This window comes from Zalophus californianus, chromosome 2, assembly GCF_009762305.2.
Source record: "Zalophus californianus isolate mZalCal1 chromosome 2, mZalCal1.pri.v2, whole genome shotgun sequence".
NCBI classification, from domain to species: Eukaryota; Metazoa; Chordata; class Mammalia; order Carnivora; family Otariidae; genus Zalophus; species Zalophus californianus.
Window position 1 is genome coordinate 143,560,637 of NC_045596.1, and position 24,217 is coordinate 143,584,853.

Genomic DNA, 24,217 nt, shown 5'->3' on the forward strand with positions numbered 1-24,217 from the left:
AAATTGGACAGCCACATGCAGAAGAATGAAACTGGACCATTTCCTTACACCACACACAAAAAGACTCAAAATGATTGAAAGACCTAAATGATGAGAAAGGAGTCCATCAAAATCCCAAAGGAGAACACAGGCAACCTCTTCGACCTCAGCTGCTGCAACTTCTTCCTAGAAACATTGCCAAAGGCAATGTTTTGCCAAAGGCAAAAATGAACTATTGGGACTTGATCAAGAAAAAGGCTTTTGCACAGCCAAGGAAACAGTCAACAAAACCAAAAGACAACCGACAGAATGGAAGAAGATATTTGCAAATGACATATCAGATAAGGGACTAGTACCCAGAATCTATAAAGAACTTATTAAACTCAACACCCAAAGAACAAATGATCTAATCAAGAAATGGGCAAAAGACTTGAACAGACATTTTCCCAAAGAAGACATCCAAATGGCCAACAGACACATGAAAAAGTGTTCAACAGCGCTCGGCATTAGGGAAATCCAAATCAAAACCTCAATGAGATACCATCTCACACCAGTCAGAATGGCTAAAATTAACAAGTCAGGAAATGACAGATGTTGGCGCGGATGTGGAGAAAGGGGAACCCTCCTACACTGTTGGTGGGAATGCAAGCTGGTGCAGCCACTCTGGAAAACAGTATGGAGGTTCCCCAAAAAGTTGAAAATAGAGCTACCATACGACCCAGCAATTGCACTACTGGGTATTTGCCCCAAAGATACAAATGTAGTGATCTGAAGGGGTACATGCACCCGAATGTTTATAGCAGCAATGTCCACAATAGCCAAACTATGGAAAGAGCCAAGATGTCCATCGACAGATGAATGGATAAAGTGTGTACACACACACACACACACACACACACACACACACACACACACACACACGGAATATTATGCAGCCATCAAAAGGAATGAAATCTTTTCATTTGCAATGACGTGGATGGAACTGGAGGGTATTATGATGAACGAAATAAGTCAATCAGAGAAAGACATGTATCATATGATCTCACTGATATGAGCAATTCTTAATCTCAGGAAACAAACTGAGGGTTGCTGGAGGGGTGGGGGTGGGAGGGATGAGGTGGCTGGGTGATAGACATTGGGGAGGGTATGTGCTATGGTGAGCGCTGTGAATTGTGTAAGACTGTTTAATCACAGACCAGTACCTCTGAAACAAATAATACATTATATGTTTAAAAAAAAAAAGAAGAAGATAGCAGGAAGGGAAGAATGAAAGGGGGAAATCGGAGGGGGAGACGAACCATGAGAGACGATGGGACTCTGAGAAACAAACTGAGGGTTCTAGAGGGGAGGGGGTGGGGGGATGGGTTAGCCCGGTGATGGGTATTAAAGAGGGCACATTCTGCATGTAGCACTGGGTGTTATGCACAAACAATGAATCATGGAACACTACATCAAAAACTAATGATGTAATGTATGGTGATTAACATAATAAAAAAAAAGAAAAAAATCTAAAGTCTGTGCAGATCCTGTCCCTATCTCCCACTTATATTGCCTTGATTGATTGTGTACTTTTTTCTCTGTGCTTATTGTCTTCAAAACTCACTTTTGGGGCTTTTCAAGATATAAAATAAATGTCTTCCTTCACAGAGGCATTGGAATGGCTTCTGCCTGGTTCATGGGAGTACTACTAGTTGGGAATCATTTCAAATTATGTTTGAGTTTAAAGTTACCTGGCCCACTCAGAGTTTGGTGCTCAAGATACAAAACCACTTAAAGACTGGTTTGTGGTCATGACTTCTTAATACATTTTTTTTTTGTCCTTTTATTTTCCTATAGTCCCTGAATTTGTGGTTGGGTTTAGTTCTAGTTCTCCCTTATTGTGAAGATGTAAGCTTCTGAAGTCCCACCTTAATGTACGGTTTCCTACAGGATTCTCCTACTTGGATGGGCCCTTGGCCTCATCTTTTACCTCTTTTGCTCCATGAGCTACTATATCAAAGTGTAAGGTGTTGGATACTTTCAGGTCAAAACTACCTTTTTCTCTCCAAAATTCATTAATCTCCAGATTGAGACTTTCTCCTAAGCTTTGGCCTTGCAATTCATCTTCTGACAACTTCTGTATTTTTAGATGTATATTAAAGACACACACACACACACACACACACACACACGATCTTTAAAGATCCATCATCAATGAAGTGATAAAAGGTATTTTTTTTAATTTATGAGGAAAAAACCCTTTATTTAACAATAAAAAATTTTCAACAGGAAGGTTAATTACAATAGTGTTATTCCTAGGAACAGGAAATCTCTGAATTTTTAATGTATTAATGCTAAGTATACTTTTTCCTATTGAATTTATTCTTTTTCACTCTCCAGGTGAAATAAATTAAAAAACCAGTGTGCTAATAGCACAATGTTAGACCTGGAACTAGTCTGACTCTGGCCTTTTATGCAAGCGACTTCATTCATTTTACAATTCAAATGTCTTTGCCTGTTAAATGGAGGTAATACTAAATTATCCTCATAGCCCTTTCTAGCTCTAATTTATCAATCTATAGATGCTCCCACATTCACTTTGGCCACTTATAATAGACCTTATTAAATAATAATAGCCCACTTTTCACTGGCACAATCTTTCCATAATAACAATCCAGAGCCACTCACTACCAATTGACTGGAGATGGCATAAATCCTATTTGTCATCCCTATTCTTATATATATATATAAATGACATCTTTTGAAATATGGTTAAACAACTTTTCTACTGTGTTATATCCTTAGTTGCTTTTCTAATAGTTGTAATAGGCTAAGAATTAGAAAATAACTCCCTAAAAGATCATTCTCATTTTTCAGGATTGTAGAGAATTAAAGTGCAAAATTCATATTCCTCCTTGAAAAACATAATGGAAATCATCAGATAAAACAAACAAAAGTATTCTCAGCTCATTGTAAAAGCATTCTATTAAGAATAGTGCAAATAAGTAAAAGACAACTGATAGTGTACTTCAGGTAGAGAATAAAAATTTAATAGTAATATCATAAAATAAACATATAAAAATCAAGTAGTTAGTTTTGGATGTTAGAAATAATATACATAATAAAGTTAGCCTAGTACTGATAGTGCTGCAAGATAAGATTTTACTGTTCAAATTACAGATTATGCCAACCAGACTGCTATGTACTCCGGTTTCAAAAATTATGCTTTTATTACTAAAAGCATCTGGACTTTAGATATCTCTAATGAAACCATGTAATACCTGGCACATTGCAACTGAAGCTGTGTGACCATCATTTTAATGACCATAATGGAAATAAAAGAGGCAAACATTACCCCCGCTCTGGAATGCTAGTTACCCAAACTGTCACAGTGTCAAAATAAAAACAGTTCCTTTTTCTGTATTGCCCTGGAAGCATATACATGAAAGTTAAAAACAAAAAGGGCAACTTTATGATATATGCTACGTCAATGCTGAAATTCATAAACTGATTTTTCAATATAATATTCCTGATTCTGGTCCTTAAAAAGGAAAAATTAACGAACTTTTTAAATACCAGGAAATACAATTTTGTTATTTTTCCATAATCAAAGTTTTCAATGATTTCTAAGACTGACCTCTACAGCCTGTTCCACTGAGCTAGTTCAGGAGACACACTGGTTGAAAAAAGATGGAAAATATAAACTTTAAGGCTAAAAATACCATCTTCAAAATGTAAAGATTTAAATAGAGCCCTTGACAAGGTTATTTCATACCAAATTGCTGGATACGAAAACATGTAGACAGAAAAAAAAGTCATGCTTAAATACTTAAATGAAAAACCATAGGCAAGTCTTTCATAACTTAAGTAATTCTCTCATCTTAAAGACATTTGCTCAAAGTAAAAGTTACCTTACTGCATTAGTAAATCTTTTTCAGAACCATTAAGTCCAGCTCTGGATCAATGTCTCTTATGCTTTGGTTGGATAATTTAATAAAGTATATATTCTGTAGGAGGTTACTATAGAACTCAGTGAACAAAATAAAATAGGTAAAATACTAGAATCTTAATTGAAAAATGGCATGTTTCTCCATCTTTTTCATGCAATCAGCATGCCCATCTTAAATCTGGTATTTGTAGAAAATTGCTACATTTCCCCCTGCAGCTTGTTTTTCTGATGAGCCAAATATAAATGTTCTCATACAGTTGAGAATTAAAGAATGTTCTGATGATTATTCATCATTATCTGTGAAAAAGAAAAAAAAATTAGTTCACTTCATTGCAAATCAAACTGTATCTACTTAGTAAAAAACTAATTCTTTTTTATGGTAAAGGAAAAGAGCTTTAATGTAATTTTAAGTGTAGTTTTTATTTAAGATCACTTAATATTATTTAATATCACATACTTGGTGTAAAATATTCAAACAGTACAATGAATAAAGTGGGAAACAAAAATCATCTATAAGCCAAAGATGGCCAATGTCAATAATTCCATGCAAATAACAAATTTTGAAAAAACTTTCAAAATCTAACTTTTTAATCGCATATTTCCTCTTTAATGCACACAACGGATGGAAGAATGATAAATAAGTAATAAAGCAAGATTATAAAATGTAAGTGGCAGAATCTAGGTGCTGGGTATATGGGTGATAAATGTAAAGTTCTTTCAACTTTTACATATGATGAAAATTTTACAATATGTTGAGAAAGAATGAATCATGGATATGCTCCATGTCAGTTTCAGTGGCTGCATAGTATTTTATTTTACAGATAAGGCATAATTAAATTAACCATTTCCACTTATGTTGGTTGCTTCCAATTTTTCTTTATTCTAAAAAAAACATAGTCGAATGAATTAAACAGACTGCTTGATTTAATCCTACACAGCAATCATGATCTTCCACACTCGAGCAAAAGTGATCTTTCATTAAAATCCAGTTGGCTCTACCAACTTGCATTCTCACCAACAGTGTAAGAGGGTTCCCCTTTCTCCACAACCTCTCCAACATTTGTTGTTCTCTTGCCTTGTCAATTTTTGCCATTCTAATTGGTGTAAGGTGGTTATCTCAAGGTGGTTTTGATTTGAATTTCCCTGATGGCTAATGATGATGAACATTTTTTCATGTGTCTGTTAGCCATTTGTAGGGCCTCCTTGGAGAAGTGTCTGTTCATGTCTTCTTCCCATTTTTTGACTTATTTGTTTTTTGGGTGTTGAGTTTGAGAAGTTCTTTATAGATCTAGGAAATCAGTGCTTTGTCTGTAGTGTCATTTGCAAATATCTTCTCCCATTCTGTGGTTTGCCTCTTTGTTTTGTCGACTGTTTCCTTTGCTCTGCAGAAGCTTTTTATCTTGATGAAGTCCCAAAAGTTCATTTTTGCTTTTGTCTCACTAGCCTTTGGAGATGTGTCTTGAAAGAAGTTGCTGTGGCCGATGTCAAAGAGGTTACTGCCTATGTTCTCCTCTAGGATTTTGATGGATTCCTGTCTCACATTGAGGTCTTTCATCCATTTTGAGTTTATCTTTGTGTATGGTGTTAGAGAATGGTCGAGTTTCATTCTTCTGTATATAGCTGTCCAATTTTCCCAGCACCATTTATTGAAGAGACTGTCTTTTTCCCATTGCATATTTTTTTCCTGCTTTGTTCAAGATTATTTGACCATAGAGTTGAGGGTCCATGTCTGGGCTCTCTATTCTGTTCCATTGGTCTCAAAATGTTTCAAATAGAAAGGTACAGAGAGCAAACCAATGAACACACATGTACCCAATACTGAGAATTAATAAAAGTTAATTTTGGGTCATACTGATATGGGTTATTTTTTAAGAAAAACATATTACAGATAGAAAGTACCCTTTTCCAATCTTGTTGTCTTTTCTTCTTGCCCAAGGTATTATCAATATCCTAAACTGATGTGTATCTTTTCTTTTCATGTTTTTTTTTTACTTTTATTGCATATATGCACACCTAAATAATATTGCTTTTAAACATTATATAAATGGTTCTCTGTCCTACTTATTCCATTCATATTTGTGGGGCTTATTCATAGTGATAGATGAAAATTTAGTTCATTTGTTTTAGCTGCTATAGAGAACTTCATTACACAAACACAGTACAATACTCTAAAATAAATGTGGAAGGAAGATCTACAGGCGTGGACTGCCAAGATTGATATTCTACACGAGGACTTGGTGGCCTTTGCCATTCTACCATTGACCACAGTTATAATCCTTTCCCCCTTGTGGAGGAATTTTTTAGGAATAATGTAAAAAAACTTACACATTTTACTAGTTGTATTTGACTTCTGACTCTGGACAGTACTTAGCTATGGACTAAATGGCATTAATTATCCTAATAGCTGCAGTTGTAGATGCTTACCAAACCTATATTCTAATAGTATCAGGCAGCTGAAGAGAGGGGGCCATCTTTTGAGGACTCAGATCATTTTCAGTAAAATAAAACAGAAATGTATTTTAGATAATTTTCTTTTTAACATATTTCTTAATGACAATGATAGCACTTTTGGGTGAGCTAGATATAATTTACCTATCCTCTCCCTTCATTAATCTCCCCCTCACCTAAAAAAGAATATCAAAGTGTGTAAGTGCCATATGTAGATCACATGGTTTAATTATTATCCCCTAATGTGGCCTAAAAGAACAATCTATAAGACAACCAGATCTAGGGTCTAAGTATTTCCATTAAGAATGACTTTGAAATAGTTATTCTAAATCCAATCACTGTCCAACATTTAACTGTTTTAGGATTAACAATACAAAAGAGCAATTTATTCATATAGTTCCATATACATTTTATAACCAGTTTAGTGAGTTTATATATTAGTATATATAATTTTTACATTATTAGTAAGTTGCAATGTTTTAGGGGCTTCAGTGAGATATTTTTAAAAAGGTTTCCAAAGGAAGCATTTGACTAACTGCTTTATACTTTTTCTAGGCTAAAGGAAATACTGATAGGCTTTATGATACAGAACTTCAGGGTCCTCATTTCCTTCTGTGTGATACGAAATTTGTTTGAAATTCTGATATTGCTTTTTCTTTTTTTAGATTGAAGACTAACAGATACACAATATTGTAATACAATACAGTATTAAGTGTACAACATACTGATTTGATATTTATATGCACTACAAAATGGTCACCACAAGGTCTAGTTATCATCTGTCACTGTACAAAGCTGTTACAATATTAACTATATTCCCTATGCTGTACATTATATCCCTTGTCTTCTTTTATAACTGAAGACTGTACCTCTTAATCCCTTCACTAATTCCATCCATCCCCCCCATCCTCCCTCCACTTCGGCAACCACCAGTTTGTTCTCTGTATCTATGAGTCTCTTTTTGTGACTGTCCTGTTTCTTTTGTTTTTTGGGTTCCACATGTAAGTAAAGTCATATATTTCTCTGATTTATTTCCTGTAGCATAATACTCTCTAGGTCTTTCCATGTTGTTGCAAATGGCAAGAATTCACTCTGTTGGCTGAGTAGTATTCCATTGTGTATATTTGCCACATCTTTATCCATTTATCTATCTATGGACATTTAGTTTGCTTCCATATTTTGGCTACTGTAAATATTACTGCAATGAACATATGAGTGGATATGTCTTTTTGAATTAGTATTTTTTTTTATTTTTAAGTAATCTCTACACCCAACATGGAGCTTGAACCCATAACCCAGAGATCAAGAGTCGTATGCTCTACCAATTGAGCCAGCCAGGCGCCCCACTGATTTAGTATTTTCATTTTCTTTGGATAATTACCTAGAAATGGAATAGCTGGATTGTATGGCAGTTCATTTTTTAATATTTTGAGGAACCTCCATACTGTTTTCCATAATGGCTGCACGAATTTACATTCCCACCAAGAGTTCCCTTTTCTCTACCTCCTTGTCAACACTTGCTGTTTCCTGTCTCTTTCATAATAGCCATTCTGACAGGTTTAAGGTGGTATCTCTTTGTGGTTTTGACTTGTATTTCCCTGATGGTGAGTGATGTGGAGCATCTTTACATGTGCCTGTTGGTTATCTTTATGTCTTCTTTGGAAAAATTGCTATTCAGGTCCTTAGACTTTTTTTAATTGATTGATTTTTTTTCAATATTGAGTTTTATGAGTTCTTTACATATTTCAAATGTTAATCCCTTATTGAATATGTCTTTTTTAAATATCTTCTCCCATTCAGGAGGTTGCCTTTTCATTTTGTTGATGGGTTCCTTTGCTGTGCAAAAGCTATTTAGTTTGATGTGGTACCCCTTGTGTATTTTTGCTTTTGTTGTCCTTGTCAGAGGAGACAGATCCAAAAAAGTATTGCTAAGACCAATGTCAAAGCGCTTACTGCCTATGTTTTATTCTCAGAGTTTTATGGCTTCAAGTATTATTTTAAGTCTTTAATCCATTTTAAGTATATTTTAATATATGGTGAAAGAAAGTGGTCCAGTCTCATTCTTTTACATGTAGTTCTCCAGTTTTCCCAACGTCACTTAGTGAAGAGACTGTCTTTTCCCTGTAATTTCTTTCCTCCTTTGTTGTAGGTTAATTGAACATATAAGCATATAAGCATGGGTTTACTTCTGTGCTCTCTATTCTGTTCCATTGATAATATGTGTCTGTTTTTGTGCTAGTTTTGATTACTACAGCTCTGCAGGATAGTTTAAAATCAGGGAGTATGATATCTCTTCGTTCTTCTTTCCCAAGACTGCTTTGGCTATTCAAGGTCTTTTGTGCTTGCATATAAATTTTAGGATTATTTTGATAAGGGATTGCACTGAATCTGTAGATTGCTTTGCGTAATATGGATATTTTAACATTTTTTTTTAAAGATTTTATTTATTTATTTGACAGAGAGAGACACAGAGAGAGGGAACGCAAGCAAGGGGAGTTGAGAAAGGGAGAAGCAGGCTTCCTGCAGAGCAGGGAGCCTGATGTGGGCCTCGATCCCAGGACCCTGGGACCATGACCTGAACCAAAGGCAGATGCTTAACAACTGAGCCACCCAGGCGCTCCTGGATATTTTAACATATTAATTCTTTCAACTGATTTTGAACAGTATATCTTTCCATTTATTTGTGTCATCTTCAATTTTTTTCATCAATGTCTTATTTATTTCAGAGTATAGGTCTTTCACCTCCTTGGTTAAAGTTATTCCTAGGTATTTTATTCTTTTTGATACAATTATAAATGGGATTGTTTTAATTTCTCTTTCTGCTAGTTTGTTATTAGTGCATAGAAACACAACATCTTCAATTTCTTTCATAAATGTTTTACAGTTTTCAGAGTACAGATCTTTTACCTCTTTGGTTAAGTCTATTCCAAGGTATCATATGTTTTGTTTTTTTTTTAAAGATTTTATTTATTTAATTGACAGAGAGAGAGAGACAGCGAGAGAGGGAACACAAGCAGGGGAGTGGGAGAGGGAGAAGCAGGCTTCCCGCTGAGCAGGGAGCCCGATGTGGGGCTCGATCCCAGGACCCTGGGATCATGACCTGAGCTGAAGGCAAACGCTTAATGACTGAGCCACCCAGGCGCCCCGGTATCATATGTTTTTTGATGCAATTGTAAATGGGACTGATTCTTTAATTTCTCTTTCTGCTGCTTTATTATTGGTGTATAGAAATGCAACAGATTTCTGTATGTTGATTTTGTATCCTGAAATTTTACTGAATTCGTGTGTATCAGTTCTAGCAATTTTTTGGTGGAATCTTTCGGGTTTTCTACATGGAGTATCATGTCATCTGCAAACAGTGAAAGTTTGACTTCCTTGCCAGTTTGGATGCCTTTTATTTCTTTTTGTTGTCTGAATGCTGAGGCTAGGACTTCCAGTAATATTACTCAGCCATAAACAAACAAACGAAAAGAAATCTTGGCATTTGCAACAACGTGGATGGAGCTAGAGTGTATTATGCTAAGTGAAATAAGTCAGTCAGAGAAACACAAATACCATATGATTTTACTCATTGGAGGAATTTAAGAAATTAAACAGATGAACATAGGGGGAGAAAAAGAGGCAAACCATAAAACATACTCAACTACAGAGAACAAACTGAGGGTTGTGGTGGGGAGGTGGGTGGCTGGATGGATTAAATGGGTGATGAGTATTAAGGAACACACTTGTGATGAGCACTCAGTGTTATATATAAGTGATGAATCACTAAATTCTATTCCTGAAACTGTTATTACACTATATGTTCTAACTAGAATTTAAATAAAAACTTGAAACTAAAAGATAGAGAAACACAACTGATTTCTGTATATTGATTTTGTATTTTGCAACTTTCCTGAATTCATTTATTCTTTTTTTTTTTTTTTTTAGGTTTTATTACTTGCCAGAGAGAGAGAGTGTGTGAGAGCACAAGCAGGGGGAGTGGCAGGCAGAGGGAGAAGCAGGCCTCCTGCTGAGCAGGGAGCCTGATGTGGGACTCGATCCCAGAACCCTGGGATCATGACCTGAGCCAAAGGCAGATGCTTAGCTGACTGAGCCACCCAGGCGTCCCTCATTTATTATTTCTAATAGTTTTTGGGTGAAGGCTTTAAAGTTCTCCTCACATAGTATCCTTTCATCTGGGAAAAGTAACAGTTTTATTTCTTTCTTTCCAATTTGGATGCCTTTTATTTCCTTTTCTTGTCCAACTGCTGTGGCTAGGATTTCCAAAACTATATTGAATAAAAATGCTGAAAGTGGGTGTCCTTGTTTTGGTCCTCATCTTAGAGGAAAAACTTTTAACTTTTTCACCACTAAGTATGATGCTTACTATGGGTTTATCATATAAGGCCTCTATTATATTGGGGTACCTTCCCTCTATATCTATTTTGTTGAGAGTTTATATTATAAATGGATACTGAATTTTATCAAGTGCTTTTACTGCATCTACTGAGATGATCATGCCTTTTACACTGTGTTTTGTTAATGTGGTGTATCACATTGATTGATTGGTGAATACTGTATTATCCTTCCATCCCCAGAATAAATCCCACTTGATCATGGTGTATGATCCTTTTAATGTATATAATTTTTTTCTTTTTTTTTTGTAGTGTCTTTTTCTGATTTAAGTCTCGGGGTAATGATGCCCTCATAGAAAGAGCTTGGAAACATTCTTTCCTCTTCAATAATCTGGAATAGCTTAAGAATGACAGACACTAACTTTTAAAAAATGTTTGGAAGAATTACCTGTGAATCTGTCTGGTCCTGGACTTTATTTGTTGGGAGGTTTTGTTTGTTTTGTTTTTTGTTTTTACTGCTTCAATTTTATTATTGGTAATCAGTCTGCTCAAATTTTCGATTTCTTCCCAATTCAGTTTTAGAAGACTATTTGTTCTAGGAACCTATCCATTTCTTCTAGGTTTTCTATTTGTTGGTGTATAGCTGTTTGTAGTAGTCTTTTATGATCCTTTGTATTTCTGTGGTATTGGTTATAATATTTCCTTCATTTCTGATTTTATTTGGGCCCTCTTTTTTTCTTAATGAGTTTTGCTAAAGATTTATCAATTTTATCTCTCAAATAGCCAACTTTTAGTTTCATTAATCTTTTCCACTGTTTGTTTAGACCCTATTTTATTTCCTCTGTGATCTTTATTATTTCTTTCCTCTACTAACTATGGGCTTTGTTCTTTTTCTAATTCCTTGAGGTGTAAGGTTAGATTGTTTATTTAAGCTTTTTCTTGTTTCTTGAAATGGGCAGGTATTGCTATAACCTTCCTTCTTATAATTGCTTTTGCTGCGTCCCATAGATTTTGGAGCATTGTGTTTTCATTTTCATTTGTCTCAAGGTATTTTCTGATTTCCTCTATCATTTGATCCACTGGTTGTTTAGTAGCATGTTGGAGTCTCCACGTTTGTGTTTTTTTTCCAGTTTCCTTCTTGTAGTTGGTTTCTAGTATCATACCATTGTGGTCAGAAAAGATGTTTGATACGATTTCAATCTTCTTAAGTTCACTGAGACTTTTTTGTGGTCTAACATATGATCTATTCTGGAGAATGTTCATATGCACTTGAGAAGAATATTCTGGTTTTGGATGGAATGTTCTGTACATATCTATGAAGTCCATCTGGTCTAGTATGTTGTTCAACAGTCAATATTTCCTTATTAATTTTCTGTCTGGATGATCTACCCATTGATGTAAGCGGGGTGTTAAAGTCGCTACTATTATTGTATTGTTGCCAATTTCTCCCCTTGCATGTTAATATTTGCATTCTGTATTTAGGTGCTCTTATGCTAGGTGCATAAATATTTATAAGTGTTATATCTTCTCATTGGATGGATCCCTTTATCCCTTGTCTCTTCTTATAGGCTTTGTTTTAAAGTCTATTTAATTTGATAAGTACTGCTTTTCTTGTCATTTCTATTTGCATGTAGTATCTTTTTCTATCCCTTCACTTTCAGTCTGTGTGTGTCTTAAGATCTGATGTGAGTCTCTGGTAGATAGCATACAGATGGGACTTTTTAAAAAAAATATACATTTAGCCACCCTATGTCTTTTGAGTAAAGCATTTAGTCTACTTACTTACAGGTATATATTTATTGTCATTTTGTTGTTTTCTTGTTGTTTCTGTAGTTCTTCTCTATTCACTTCTTCTTTTCTTGCTCCCTTATGATTTACTATTTTTCTTTAGAGTTAAATTTGATCTCCTTTTTCTTTATTTTTTGTGTATGCATTACAGGTTTTTGGTTTGTGGTTACTGTGAGGTTCATATATAACAACTTATGTATATGCCAGTCTATTTTAAATTGGTGGGTATTTAATTTTGAATACCTTAAAAAGCACTGCATTTTTACTCCCCCCCACATTGTTTAAGTTTTTGATGTCATACTTTTACATTTTTTTGTTTAGTGTATCCCATTAGTAATTATTGTACATTTAGTTGATTTTATTACTTCTATCTTTAACCCTCATACTAGCTCTATAAGTCATTGACTCACTACCTGTCCTATATGTTTGCCTCTACCGGTGTGATTTTTTTAATATAATTTCTTATTCCTAGTTATGGCCTGCCTTTTCTTTTCTTTGTAAAGCTGACTTAGTAGTGATGAATTCTTGTAACTTTTGCTTGTCTGGGAAACTGTGTATCTCCCCTTCAATTCTGAATATTAACCTTGTCTGGTAGAATATTCTTGGTTGTTAGTTTTTTTTCCTTTCAGCACTTTGAATATATCATGCAACTCTCTTCTGGCTGGAATAATTTCTGATAGTCCATGAGGGTTCAGCTGATAGTCTATAATTGTTCCCTTACATGTAACTATTTTTCTCTTGCTGCTTTAAAGATTTTCTCTTTATCTTTCATTTTTGACATTTTAACTATTATGTGTCTTAGTGTGGCTCTCTTTGGGATCATCTTGTTTGGGACCCTTGGTGCTTCCCAGGCCCAGATGTGTTTCCTTTCCCCAGGCTAGGGACGTTTTCAGCTAGTCTTTCATCCTTTCTTTTTTAAAAAAATATTTTACTTATTTATTTGTCAGAGAGAGAGACAGGGAGAGTGTGAGCGCACAAGCAGGGGGAGTGGCAGGCAGACGGAAAAGCAGGCTCCCTTCTGAGCAAGGAGCCCAATGCAGAACTTGAACCCAGGACCCTGAGACCGTGACCTGAGCCGAAGGCAGATGTTAACCAACTGAGCCACCCAGGCATCCCAGCTATTATTTCTTCAAATAAATTTTCTGACCCTTTCTCTCTTCTCCTTCTGAGTCCCCTATAATGTAAATGTTAGTATGCTTGATGTTGTTCCATAGGTCCCTTAAACTATCCTAATTTTTTTTCTTTCTGCTGTTCAGTTTGAGTGATTTCTAATATCCTGTCTTACAGTTCACTGATCTGAGTATCATCTAATCTGCTATTTATTCTCTCTAGTGTGTTTTTCATTTTGTTAATGTATTCTTCCTCTCTGATTGCTACTTTCTTTTCTCTTTTTTGAAATTCTCATTGTGTTCATCCACTCTTCCCCTGAGTTCATTCAGCATTTTTATGACTATTATGCTGTACTCTTTATCAGGTAAACTGCTTATCTTCATTTTCTTCAGTTCTTTTTCTGAGGTTTTGTCTTTTTCTTTTGTTGGGACATATTCCTCCATCTCCTATTTTGCCTAACTCTTGCATCTTTTCTATGTATTAGGTGGTTCAGGTACATTTCTTGGTCTGAAGGAAGGCTTTATGTAGGACATGTCCTATATAGCCCAGAAGCACAACACAATCCCCCCTACCCTTTGCCACCAAAGCCAGCTGCTCCAAAGAGCACCTGTGTGGGCTGCATGTATCCTCCTGTTGTCGTGGAACCTTGATTGCTGTGGATACACTGGTGGGAGGGGGTTGTCTCTGGCCCAGATAGCAATGAGGTCCAGCCAAGGTGCAGGGTGGTACATAGAGCTCTGAGTGGTGCATGTCCCCTGGCATTAGCTGTCTACAGGTAGAATTCCGTAATGGCTCCTGCCAGTGCCAGGATCAGCATGACAGAACAAGGTAGTAAACATGACTGCTGCCAGTGTCTCTGTCCCTGGGAAGAATCCAGCAGTTGCAGCAGTTGCTCTAAGATGAGTAAGTGTTCTCCTTCACGTATGGTTTATGTGTTTTTTAATCTGGTGTTCTGTGCTGGTTTCCGGGTTGAATGAGTTTGGATTCAAGACCTTTAAGTGTGGGTACTCCTTTCTCTACAGATCTATGTCAATTTCCAAAGGCAGGTGTTTTGGGGACTTGTCTCTCCTCTGTAGGATCTCAGGGCTGGGGTGCCTGATATAGAGCCCAAATCAATCATTCCTCAGGAAAAAGTTCTATACCTTTGAGATCCCTCCTGACCATGGAGTGCTGCACCAGGGGTGTGGGTTTTTTCTGTAGTGAGATCATATCTCTGCCTCTTCTACCCATCTCAGTGCTGTCCCTTGTTGTGGAGGCTTCATTCATCCACTTTCTAGGACCCCTTCAGGAGAATAATTATTCTATATGTAGTTGTGGATTTGTTGTGCCTGTGGAAGGAGGTAAGCTTAGGATCTTCCTATGCTGCCATGTTGAACCCTCTCCCAGTATCACTTCTTGAGGAGTGTATAAGCCTAGCCTGATTTTTGGTGCTTTGTAGGAGAGATAGCCTTCTATGTAGGCATGTATCCTTCTGAAGACACTCAACTACCCAAAAGACATGTCAATTCCACCCTGTGGCTCAGTCAACTGCTACAGTTCTCAGCTTAAGGAGCAATACCAAATAAAGGTTTTCCAAATATTTGTCAAGCAAAGTTGAACCCTATAAGCACACTGTTGATTACTTATAAAAAAGCAGTACTGAAACAATACTTATGGAGAATTGCCCGAAGGTTAAACAGTATGAATACAAATAAAACTAGTTTGGTATTCTTCACAGATTAACTTAAGTGGAGTCATTCTCTGGTTTCATGTCATTAAACTACACTATATCATATTATGAGAAAGAGGGCCCTGAAATCCAAATATTGTAAAAATTACTGAAGATAATTTTTAGTCCATTATAGCACTGTTTTATAAAACAGGGTCCAAGATCTCAATAAAATCAGAAATATTCAAGTTCCAGATAATGTTTAAATTTTATATATTAATTTTGAAAACAAAAATAGTATTTCAATATTTAGAGGAAAAACATCTGTTTTACAGTAGTAATTCTCAACTGACAGATATTTTGAAAGACTAAGACTTGAGTTTTTCACTAAGGCCTATGGACTTATATTCTTGAAGTCTAAAAAAAAAATTTCCCCTTTAAAGAAATCCACATGTAATTAAAATTTGAGGAACACTGTATGATTGTGCCCTCCTTTTAAGAATCATGGGCAAATTGGTCCTTTGTTTTAATACCAAAAACAGCTGTCTTCTGAGTGAGATGTTTTGTCTTGAGAACAGTGACCCATGTAATTAATTAGGTTTCCTGCTTTGCTAGAAAGATAAGCACCAAATTTATGACCTATTCTCACAAAATGTAGAGACCCTTTGAACATTAACTTTGTATTCTCATCTCATTCTTGGCTTAATAATCATTGGTTATGCTCATTTGCCTGATTAAGTGACTTTCCCAAGCATTTTTTAAACTTATTTTTACCTTCTACTATATATATTTTTAAGTGCAATGTTAAATTTTTTGACAAGATAGAATATAAATAAAACTTATGAAAATTTATATTGCTAAAATTGAGCAACATTTTAAACATTTCAAATCCTCAAATCCCTTCAGCATACAAATCATATGTTTAAAGTAATTTTGACAGATATTCTAGAAAAGAATTCTTGTTCAAATTATTCAGAATCAGTTTACAGATTTACTTTAAAAATTAAGCTCATTACTTCATGGTGAGATACCTAAAAACTAAAAGACCACAAATTTATCTTGATTCCCACTTCATTCACTAAGCTTGGCTTCAAGAAACTACAACTTTATCCAAAAATACCTAAATGTGCCCAGAATAAAGACTCATACAAAGAAAGACCATCAAAATAACCCGGTATATAAGCTGTCAGTGAACTTCCAAAAGTTCTAAGATATTTTGTGTAATGGAGACTCTAAACTAGATAAATTTATATCTCTACTATAAAGAAACTATTATTTATTTGGATATATAAGTTCTGATATTTTCCCCCCAGAGTGATATTATGGTTCCTTAATATTTCTTTAAAGGAAAACATCTCCCTTCGGGATCAACAGATTTAGTGGATGTAGAAGAACATATCAGTAATCTGAAAGATAGGGAAATGGAAAGCATCCAAATGAACATCAAAAAGAGAAATTTTTTTAAAATGAGGATAGGTTTAGGCATCTCTTAGACAACATCAAACAAAGAAACATTCATATTACAGGGGTCCCAGAAGAAGAAGAGAGAGAAAGGGGGTAGAAAACTTGAAATAATAGCTAAAAACTTCCCTAACCTGGGAAAGGAAATAAACATTCAGGTCCAAGAAGCACAGGGTGTTCCAAGGAGTCCACACCAGGACACATAATAATTAAAATGTCAGAGGTTAAGGATGAAGACAGACTTTTAATGGCAGCAAGGGAGAAACAATAAACCTACAAGGGAAAACCAATAAAGCTCTCAGCTGATTTCAGCAGAAATTTTGCAAGCCAGAAGAGAGTAACATAATATATTCAAAGTGCTGAAAGGAAAAAACCTACAACAAAGAATACTCTACCTGGCAAATTATCCTTCATATTTGAGGGAAACTTAGAGTTCCCTAGACAAAAAAAGATAAAGGAATTTATTACTACTAAACCAGCCTTATAAGAAATGTTAAAGGGAATTCTTTAAGTTGAAAAGTAATAGCTATAATTAGACATAAGAAAATGATGAAAAGGACGTACAATATGACAGCATGTACATTAAAGGTGGAGGAGGGAGAAAAAAGAAGTTTTTTAAGAATGTGTTTGAACTTAAATTACCATCAAATTAATATAGACTGCTGTATACTTAGGATGTTATATATGATCTTCATGGTAACCACAAACCCAAAACCTGTAATAGACATACAAAAAATAAAGAGAAAAAAAAAGCCAAACATAACACTACAGAAATTCATCTATCACAAAGAAAGCGAGCAAGAGAAGAAGGGAACAGACAACTACAAAAATAACCAGAAAACAGAATGGCAATAAGTACATACATATCAATTAATTACCTCAAATGTAAATGGCTTAAATGGTCCAATCAAAAGACACAGGATGGTGGGATGCATTAAAAAAAAAAAAACCCACAACCCATCTATATGCTGCCTACATAAGATTCACCTCAGATCTAAAGACACATATAGCCTGAAAGTGAAGGGATGGAAAAACATTTACCAACCAAGTGGAAACAAAAAAAAAGGCATGGTAGCAATACTTTATATTAGACAAAACAGACTTTAAAACAAAGACTGCAGGGGCTCCTGGGTGGCTTAGTTGGTTAAGCGTCTGCCTTCGGCTCAGGTCATGATCTCAGGGTCCTGGGATTGAGCCCTGTGTCAGGCTCTCTGCTCAGCGGGGAGCCTGCTTCTCCCTCTCCTCCCCGCTTGTGCACTCTTTTGCTATCTCTGTCTCTCTCTCTCAAATAAATAAATAAATAAAACCTTTAAAAATAATAAAAAATAAAACAAAGACTGCAACAAGAGACAAGAAGAGCATTACATAATGATAAAGGGATCAATCTAACAAGAGGATAAAACAGTAGTAAACATCTATGCACCCAACACTGGAGCGCCTTAAATACATAAAGCAAATATTAATGAACATAGAGAAATTCACAGTAATATAATAATAGTAGGGGACGTAAACATTCCACTTACATCAATGGCTAGATCATCCAGGCAGGAAATCAAAAGGAGAGTATCTTTGAATGACACATTAAGCCAGATGGACGTAATAGATAAACAGAACACTCCATCCCAAAACAACAGAATATACATTCTTTTCAAGTACACATGGAACATTCTCCAGAAGAGATCATGTTTGGCCACAAAATAACCTTTAGTAAATTTAAGAAAACTGAAATCGTACCAATGTGTTTTTTCTGACCACAACGGTGTGAAACTAGAAATAAATCACAAGATAAAAATTGGAAAAAAACAAACACATGGAGACTAAACAACATGATACTAAACAACCAATGGGTTAATGAAACAAAGAAGAAACCAAAAAATACATGGAAACAAATGAAAATGAAAACACAATGGTCCAAAATCTCTGGGATGCAGCAAAAGCAGTTCTAAGAGGGAAATAAAGCGACAGAGGCCTATGTCAAGAAACAAGAAAAAGCTTAAATAAACAATCTAACCTTATACCTAAAGGAACCAGAAAAAGGACAAAGCCCAAGCTGAGTAAAAGGAAGGAAGATAATAAATTTAGAGCAGAAATAAATGAGACAAAGACTAAAAATACAATAGGAAAAAAATCAATGAAAGCAAGAGCTGGTTCTTTAAAAAGATAAACAAAATTGGGAGCCTGGGTGGCTCAGTCGTTAAGCGACTGCCTTCGGCTCAGGTCATGATCCCAGGGTCCTGGGATTGAGCCCCACATCGGGCTCCCTGCTCCACGGGAAGCCTGCTTCTCCCTCTCCCACTCCCCCTGCTTGTGCTCCCTGTTTCACTGTGTCTCTGTCAAATAAATAAAATAAAATAATTTAAAACAGAAGATAAACAAAATTGATAAATCCTTAGCCAGACTCATCAAGGAAAGAGAGAAAAATGAGAGAAGTAACAACTGACAACACAGAAATACAAAGGATTATAAGAGAATGTTATGAAAAATTATATGCTAACAAATTGGACAACTAGAAGAAATGGATATATTCCTAGAAACATACAATCTTCCAAAACTGAGTAAGGAAGAAATAGATAATCTGAACAGATTACTGGTAAATAAATTGAATTGATAATCAAAAAATAAAAGTCCAGAACCAGATGGAGTCACAGGTTGATTTCTACCAAACATTTAAAGAATTAATACCTATTCTCCTCAAACTATTCCAAAATAAGAAGAAGGAAAAGTTCCAAATACATCCTGCGAGGCTAGCCTTACCCTCACACCAAAACGGGACAAAGATACCACAAAAAGAAAAAAACTACAGGCCAATATCCCTGATGAACATGCAAAAATTCTCAGCCAGCTGCATTCAATACATTCAAAGGATCATTCACCATGATCAAGTGGGATTTATTCCAAGGACGCAAGGACAGTTCAATATTCACAAATCAATCAATGTGACATACTACATTAACAAAATAAAGGATAAAAATCACATGATCATCAATAGATGCAGAGAAACCATTTTATAAAATTCAGCATCCCTTCATGATAAAAACTCTTCACCAAATAGGTTTAGAGGGAACATACCTCAACATAATAAAGACCATATATGAAAGTCCCAGAGCTAACATACTCAATGGTGAAAAAATGAGAACTTTTCCTTTAATATTAGGAACAAGACAAGTTATGTCCACTCTTGCCACTATTATTCAACATAACACGAAGTTCTAGCCACAACACTCAGATGATAAAAAGAAATAAGAGGCATCCATATTGGTAATGAAGTTAAACTGTCAGTATTTGCAGATGACATGATAGTATACAAAGAAAATCCTGAAGGCCCCACCAAAAACTACTAGACAAAATAAATAATTCAGTAAAGTCTCGGGATACAAAATTAATACCCAGAAATCAGTAGCATTTCTATACACTAATAATGATGTAGAAGAAAGAGAATTTAGGAAAACAACCCCATTTACAATTGCACCAAAAAGAATAAAATGCCTACAAATAAACCAAAGAGGTGAAAGACCTGTACTCTGAAAACTATAAAACACTGATGAAAGAAACTGAAGATGACACAAATGGAAAGATACTCCATATTCATGGATTAGAATTAATATTGCCAAAATGTATTACCCAAAGCAATCTACAGATTCAGGGCAATCCTTATCAAAATACCAACAGTATTTTTCATAAAACTGGAATACTCAAATTTGTATGCAAAAACAAAAGAACCCAAATAGCCAAAGCAATCTTAAGAAAAACAAAGCTGAAGGTATCATAATTCCAGATTTCAAGATATACTACAAAACTGTAGTATTCAAAACCGTATGGTACTAGTACAAAAACAGATATATAAATCAATGGAAGAAAATAGAGATAAACCTTTAATTATATTTAATCATATTAATGTTATGTCAATGGAGACAAGAATATACAATGGGGAAAAGACAGTCTCTTCAATAAATGCTAGTGGGAAAATTGGACAGTTACATGTAAAAGAATGAAACTGGACCATGTCCTAACACTATACACAAAAATAAATTAAAGACCCTAATGAGAGACTGGAAACCATAAAAATCCTCAAAGAAAACACAATAATTTCTCTGACATCAGCCATAGTAACATTTTTCTAGATATGTCCCTTCAGACAAGGGAAACAGAAGCAAAAACAAACCGTTGGGACTCCATCAAAATAAAGAGCTTTTGCACAGTAAAGGACACCATCAACAAAACAAAAAGGCAACCTATTGAATGGGAGAGGATATTTGCAAATGATATATCTGGTAAGGGTTTAATACCCAAAATATATAAACAAGTTATACAACCCCACACCAAAAAAAAAAAAAAAAAACAATCTGATTAAAAAAATGGGCAGAGAACATAAACAGACATTTTTCCGAAGAAGACATATAGATAGCTAACAGACACATGAAAAGATGCTCAATATCATTAATCATCAGAGAAATGCAAATCCACAATGGGATATTACCTCACATATGTCAGAATGGCTAATATCAAAAAGATAAGAAATAACAAGTGTTGGTGAGGATATGGAGAAAAAGGAACCCTCGCACACTGTTGGTAGAAAGTAAACTGGTATAGCCATTGTGGAAAACAGTAATGGAAGCTCCTCAAAAAGTTACAAATAGAAATACCATTTATTCCAACAATTCCACTACTGGGTATTTACCCAAAGAAAATGAAAACACGAATTCGAAAAGATATATGCACTCCTATGTTTACTGCAGCATTATTAACAGTAGCCAAGATATGGAAGCAACCTAAGTGTTCATCAACATATGAATGGATATGATGTTGTATATGTGTGCATGCACACACACATACACACATGCACTGGAATATCATACAGACATAAAAAAGGATGAGTGTGTCCTTTGTGACAACATAAATGGATCCAGAGGTATTTTGCTAAGTAAAATAAGTCAGACTGAGAAAGAGGAATACCATATGATTTCACTCATATGTAGAATCTAAGATAAAATAAAATAAAAAGAATAAGGAAACAAAAAGCAGAATCAGACTTACAAATACAGAGAAAAAACTGATGGTTGCCAGAGAGGGGGTTGAGAGGACTGGCAAAATGGGTGAAGAGGAGTGGGGGATACAGGCTTCCAGTTATGGAATGAACAAATCATGGGAAGAAAAGGCATAGTATAAGAAATATAATTAATGATATTGTAATAGTATTGTTTGGTGGCAGGTGGTAGCTATACTTGTGGTGAGCACAGCATAAAGTAAAACTTGTCAAGTCGCTATGTTGTACAACTGAAACTAATAGAATATTGTGTGTCAACTTTAGTCAAATAAAAAAATTAAAAAGAAAAGAAAGGTGCTCCTTTAAGTTTCTTTTTTGTTTTTTTTAAAGATTTTATTTATTTATTTGTCAGAGAGAGAGAGAGAGAGAGCACAAGCTGGGGGAGTGGCAGGCAGAGGCAGAGGGAGAAGCAGGCTCCCTGGTGAGCAGGGAGCCTGATGTGGGGCTCGATCCCAGGAGCCTGGGATCATGACCTGAGCTGAAGGCAGACGCTTAACCAACTGAGCCACCCAGGCGCCCCTAAGTTTCTTTTGATAGGTTTCATTGCACTACCATACATACGAAACATTATTCTGTTTTTGCCTATTTGTGATCATCTTAATTATTAAGCGGGCTAAAGAAAACCATAATTAAGAACATATGCAGCATTAATTACTGGCATATATTCAATCCATTACTTGTTGCTAATGACCCTAACATTTTCTTGACAGTTATGTTGTTAAGGTAAGAATAGTAATGAAGATGCAGTGGAGTACTCACTGTACCTGAAGATTTTCTAGTTTTGACTTAACAATAACTATTAGAGTTTTTAGGAGATTTTTACTTACATTTAACCAATTCAAAAACATTGTTTTTTTTTTTTGGCTGAGCTTTATGGTCAATATAAATAAGTCTATAACTTAACTAAGTGAAGTTGCTCCCAAAATAAAAGACATTCTTGAATTTGATTTTAGGAAACTTGATTTTTCATGATTCAAAATATCAAATATTTTTATTAAAAGCCTGGCTCTGAAATATGTGAACTGAATATTAACGCTCCACTCATATGAACACTAAATCCAGGTATTCACCATCTTGTGCCCAAAGGCATCTACAGCTTCAAAACAGATCTTATTTGCAATCTTAGGATTCTCCAAGTTATCGAGACTACTACTACGAGGCTGAACTTTATAAAACATCTCCTTCACTCCGTCAGTTCTTTCAGTTCAGAAACCTTCAGTGATTTCCTCTATGTATTTTAAACACTTCACAGTATCTAATCACAAAGACTAATTTTCTTTTTTTATTTAAATTCCAGTTAGTTAACAGTGTAGTATTAGTTTCAGGTGCACAATACAGTGATTCAACACTTCCATACAATGAGACTATTTCCTATAAGAAGCTTCCAATATTAACTCTAATACACATTAATTTTCACTGTTTTCTGACACGTTATTAAGGCTCTACATTTCTTTCCATTTTTTATAATCCAAGCTTTCCTTCTCCAATTCCTACTGCACTGAAAAGTATTTTAGAATATGCATTTTATATACAGTTTTACACTTTCATATACTTATGTCTCATCTTCCAAATTCAACATGTAAGCAAAGACTGTTTTTTAATGTCCATAGTAATAAAGTATGAGGCTATAAGAAGCACGTGATAAGTACTTTGAAAACAATTCATGGTGCATTAAAATGGTAACCAAACTTCTATAGCAGTGGAAACTGAAACTTAAAATAAATCACTTAATGTCACATTACTAGCTTGTCAGAGTCAGGATTATACCACTGGTCTGGTACCATGTTTAGTGCTCTTGACTAAATTTAAGGGGAAACACCATTTTTAACTTTAATAATTTTCAGTAAAGTTCTAATATATTTTAAGTGATTCTATAGGTAAATATTTTCCAAATAGAAAAATAGTTTACATTCAAATCACTATAAATGAATTCCATCTACTGTGAATGGAAGAGACTACATTTGGTATTACTTAGGAGAAATTGTACATATTGCTGAAGCATGTATGTCTAAAAGTTTACTTCTACATCCTTGACAAGAAAGTATTCTAATTTCTAGAGCTGTCCAATACGAGTCTTTCAAAAAAATCTCAAATGTTACTTATAAATTAAGTAAAAATATGAACTTAAAGGACTTAAGTCAAAAAAAATGATAGAATCAGTACAAGTATATGACATGGTTAATTTTATAATTGCTATTAGTACTGGGGTATGATTCCAATATAGATCTCACCAAAACGCATGGATAAAAAGCTCAGCAATTTACATCTGTCATCCTGTTTTGTGCACATTTACTTAAAATATAAAGACTGAGGAAATCTTACCTTCTTGATAGGCTCCATCTGCCATGACTAAATGAAGAATCTTGGCATAAAGATGTTCATGTTCATTTCCTAAAATATCCTGAACTATTGTTGAACAAATCTCGATATTTTCATCTTCATCTTCATGAACAGCCTATACCAAATTTCCAAATATA

General features: G+C 34.9%; 1 protein-coding gene across 6 annotated transcripts in view; it reads right to left on the bottom strand.

Moving 5' to 3' along the window:
* Positions 1-2,193: 2,193 nt before the first annotated feature.
* Positions 2,194-24,217, bottom strand: part of NEK1 (NIMA related kinase 1) — a 216,804-nt gene continuing 194,780 nt past the window's right edge. For all 6 annotated transcript variants that reach the window (XM_027599178.2, XM_027599176.2, XM_027599175.2 and 3 more), the window contains 2 exons: positions 24,063-24,195; positions 2,194-4,204 (listed from right to left, as the gene is read on the bottom strand). In XM_027599178.2, the coding sequence (XP_027454979.1) occupies positions 4,191-4,204; positions 24,063-24,195 (147 nt within the window). In that variant the 3' untranslated portion in view covers positions 2,194-4,190. The remainder of the gene's footprint in view (positions 4,205-24,062; positions 24,196-24,217) is intronic.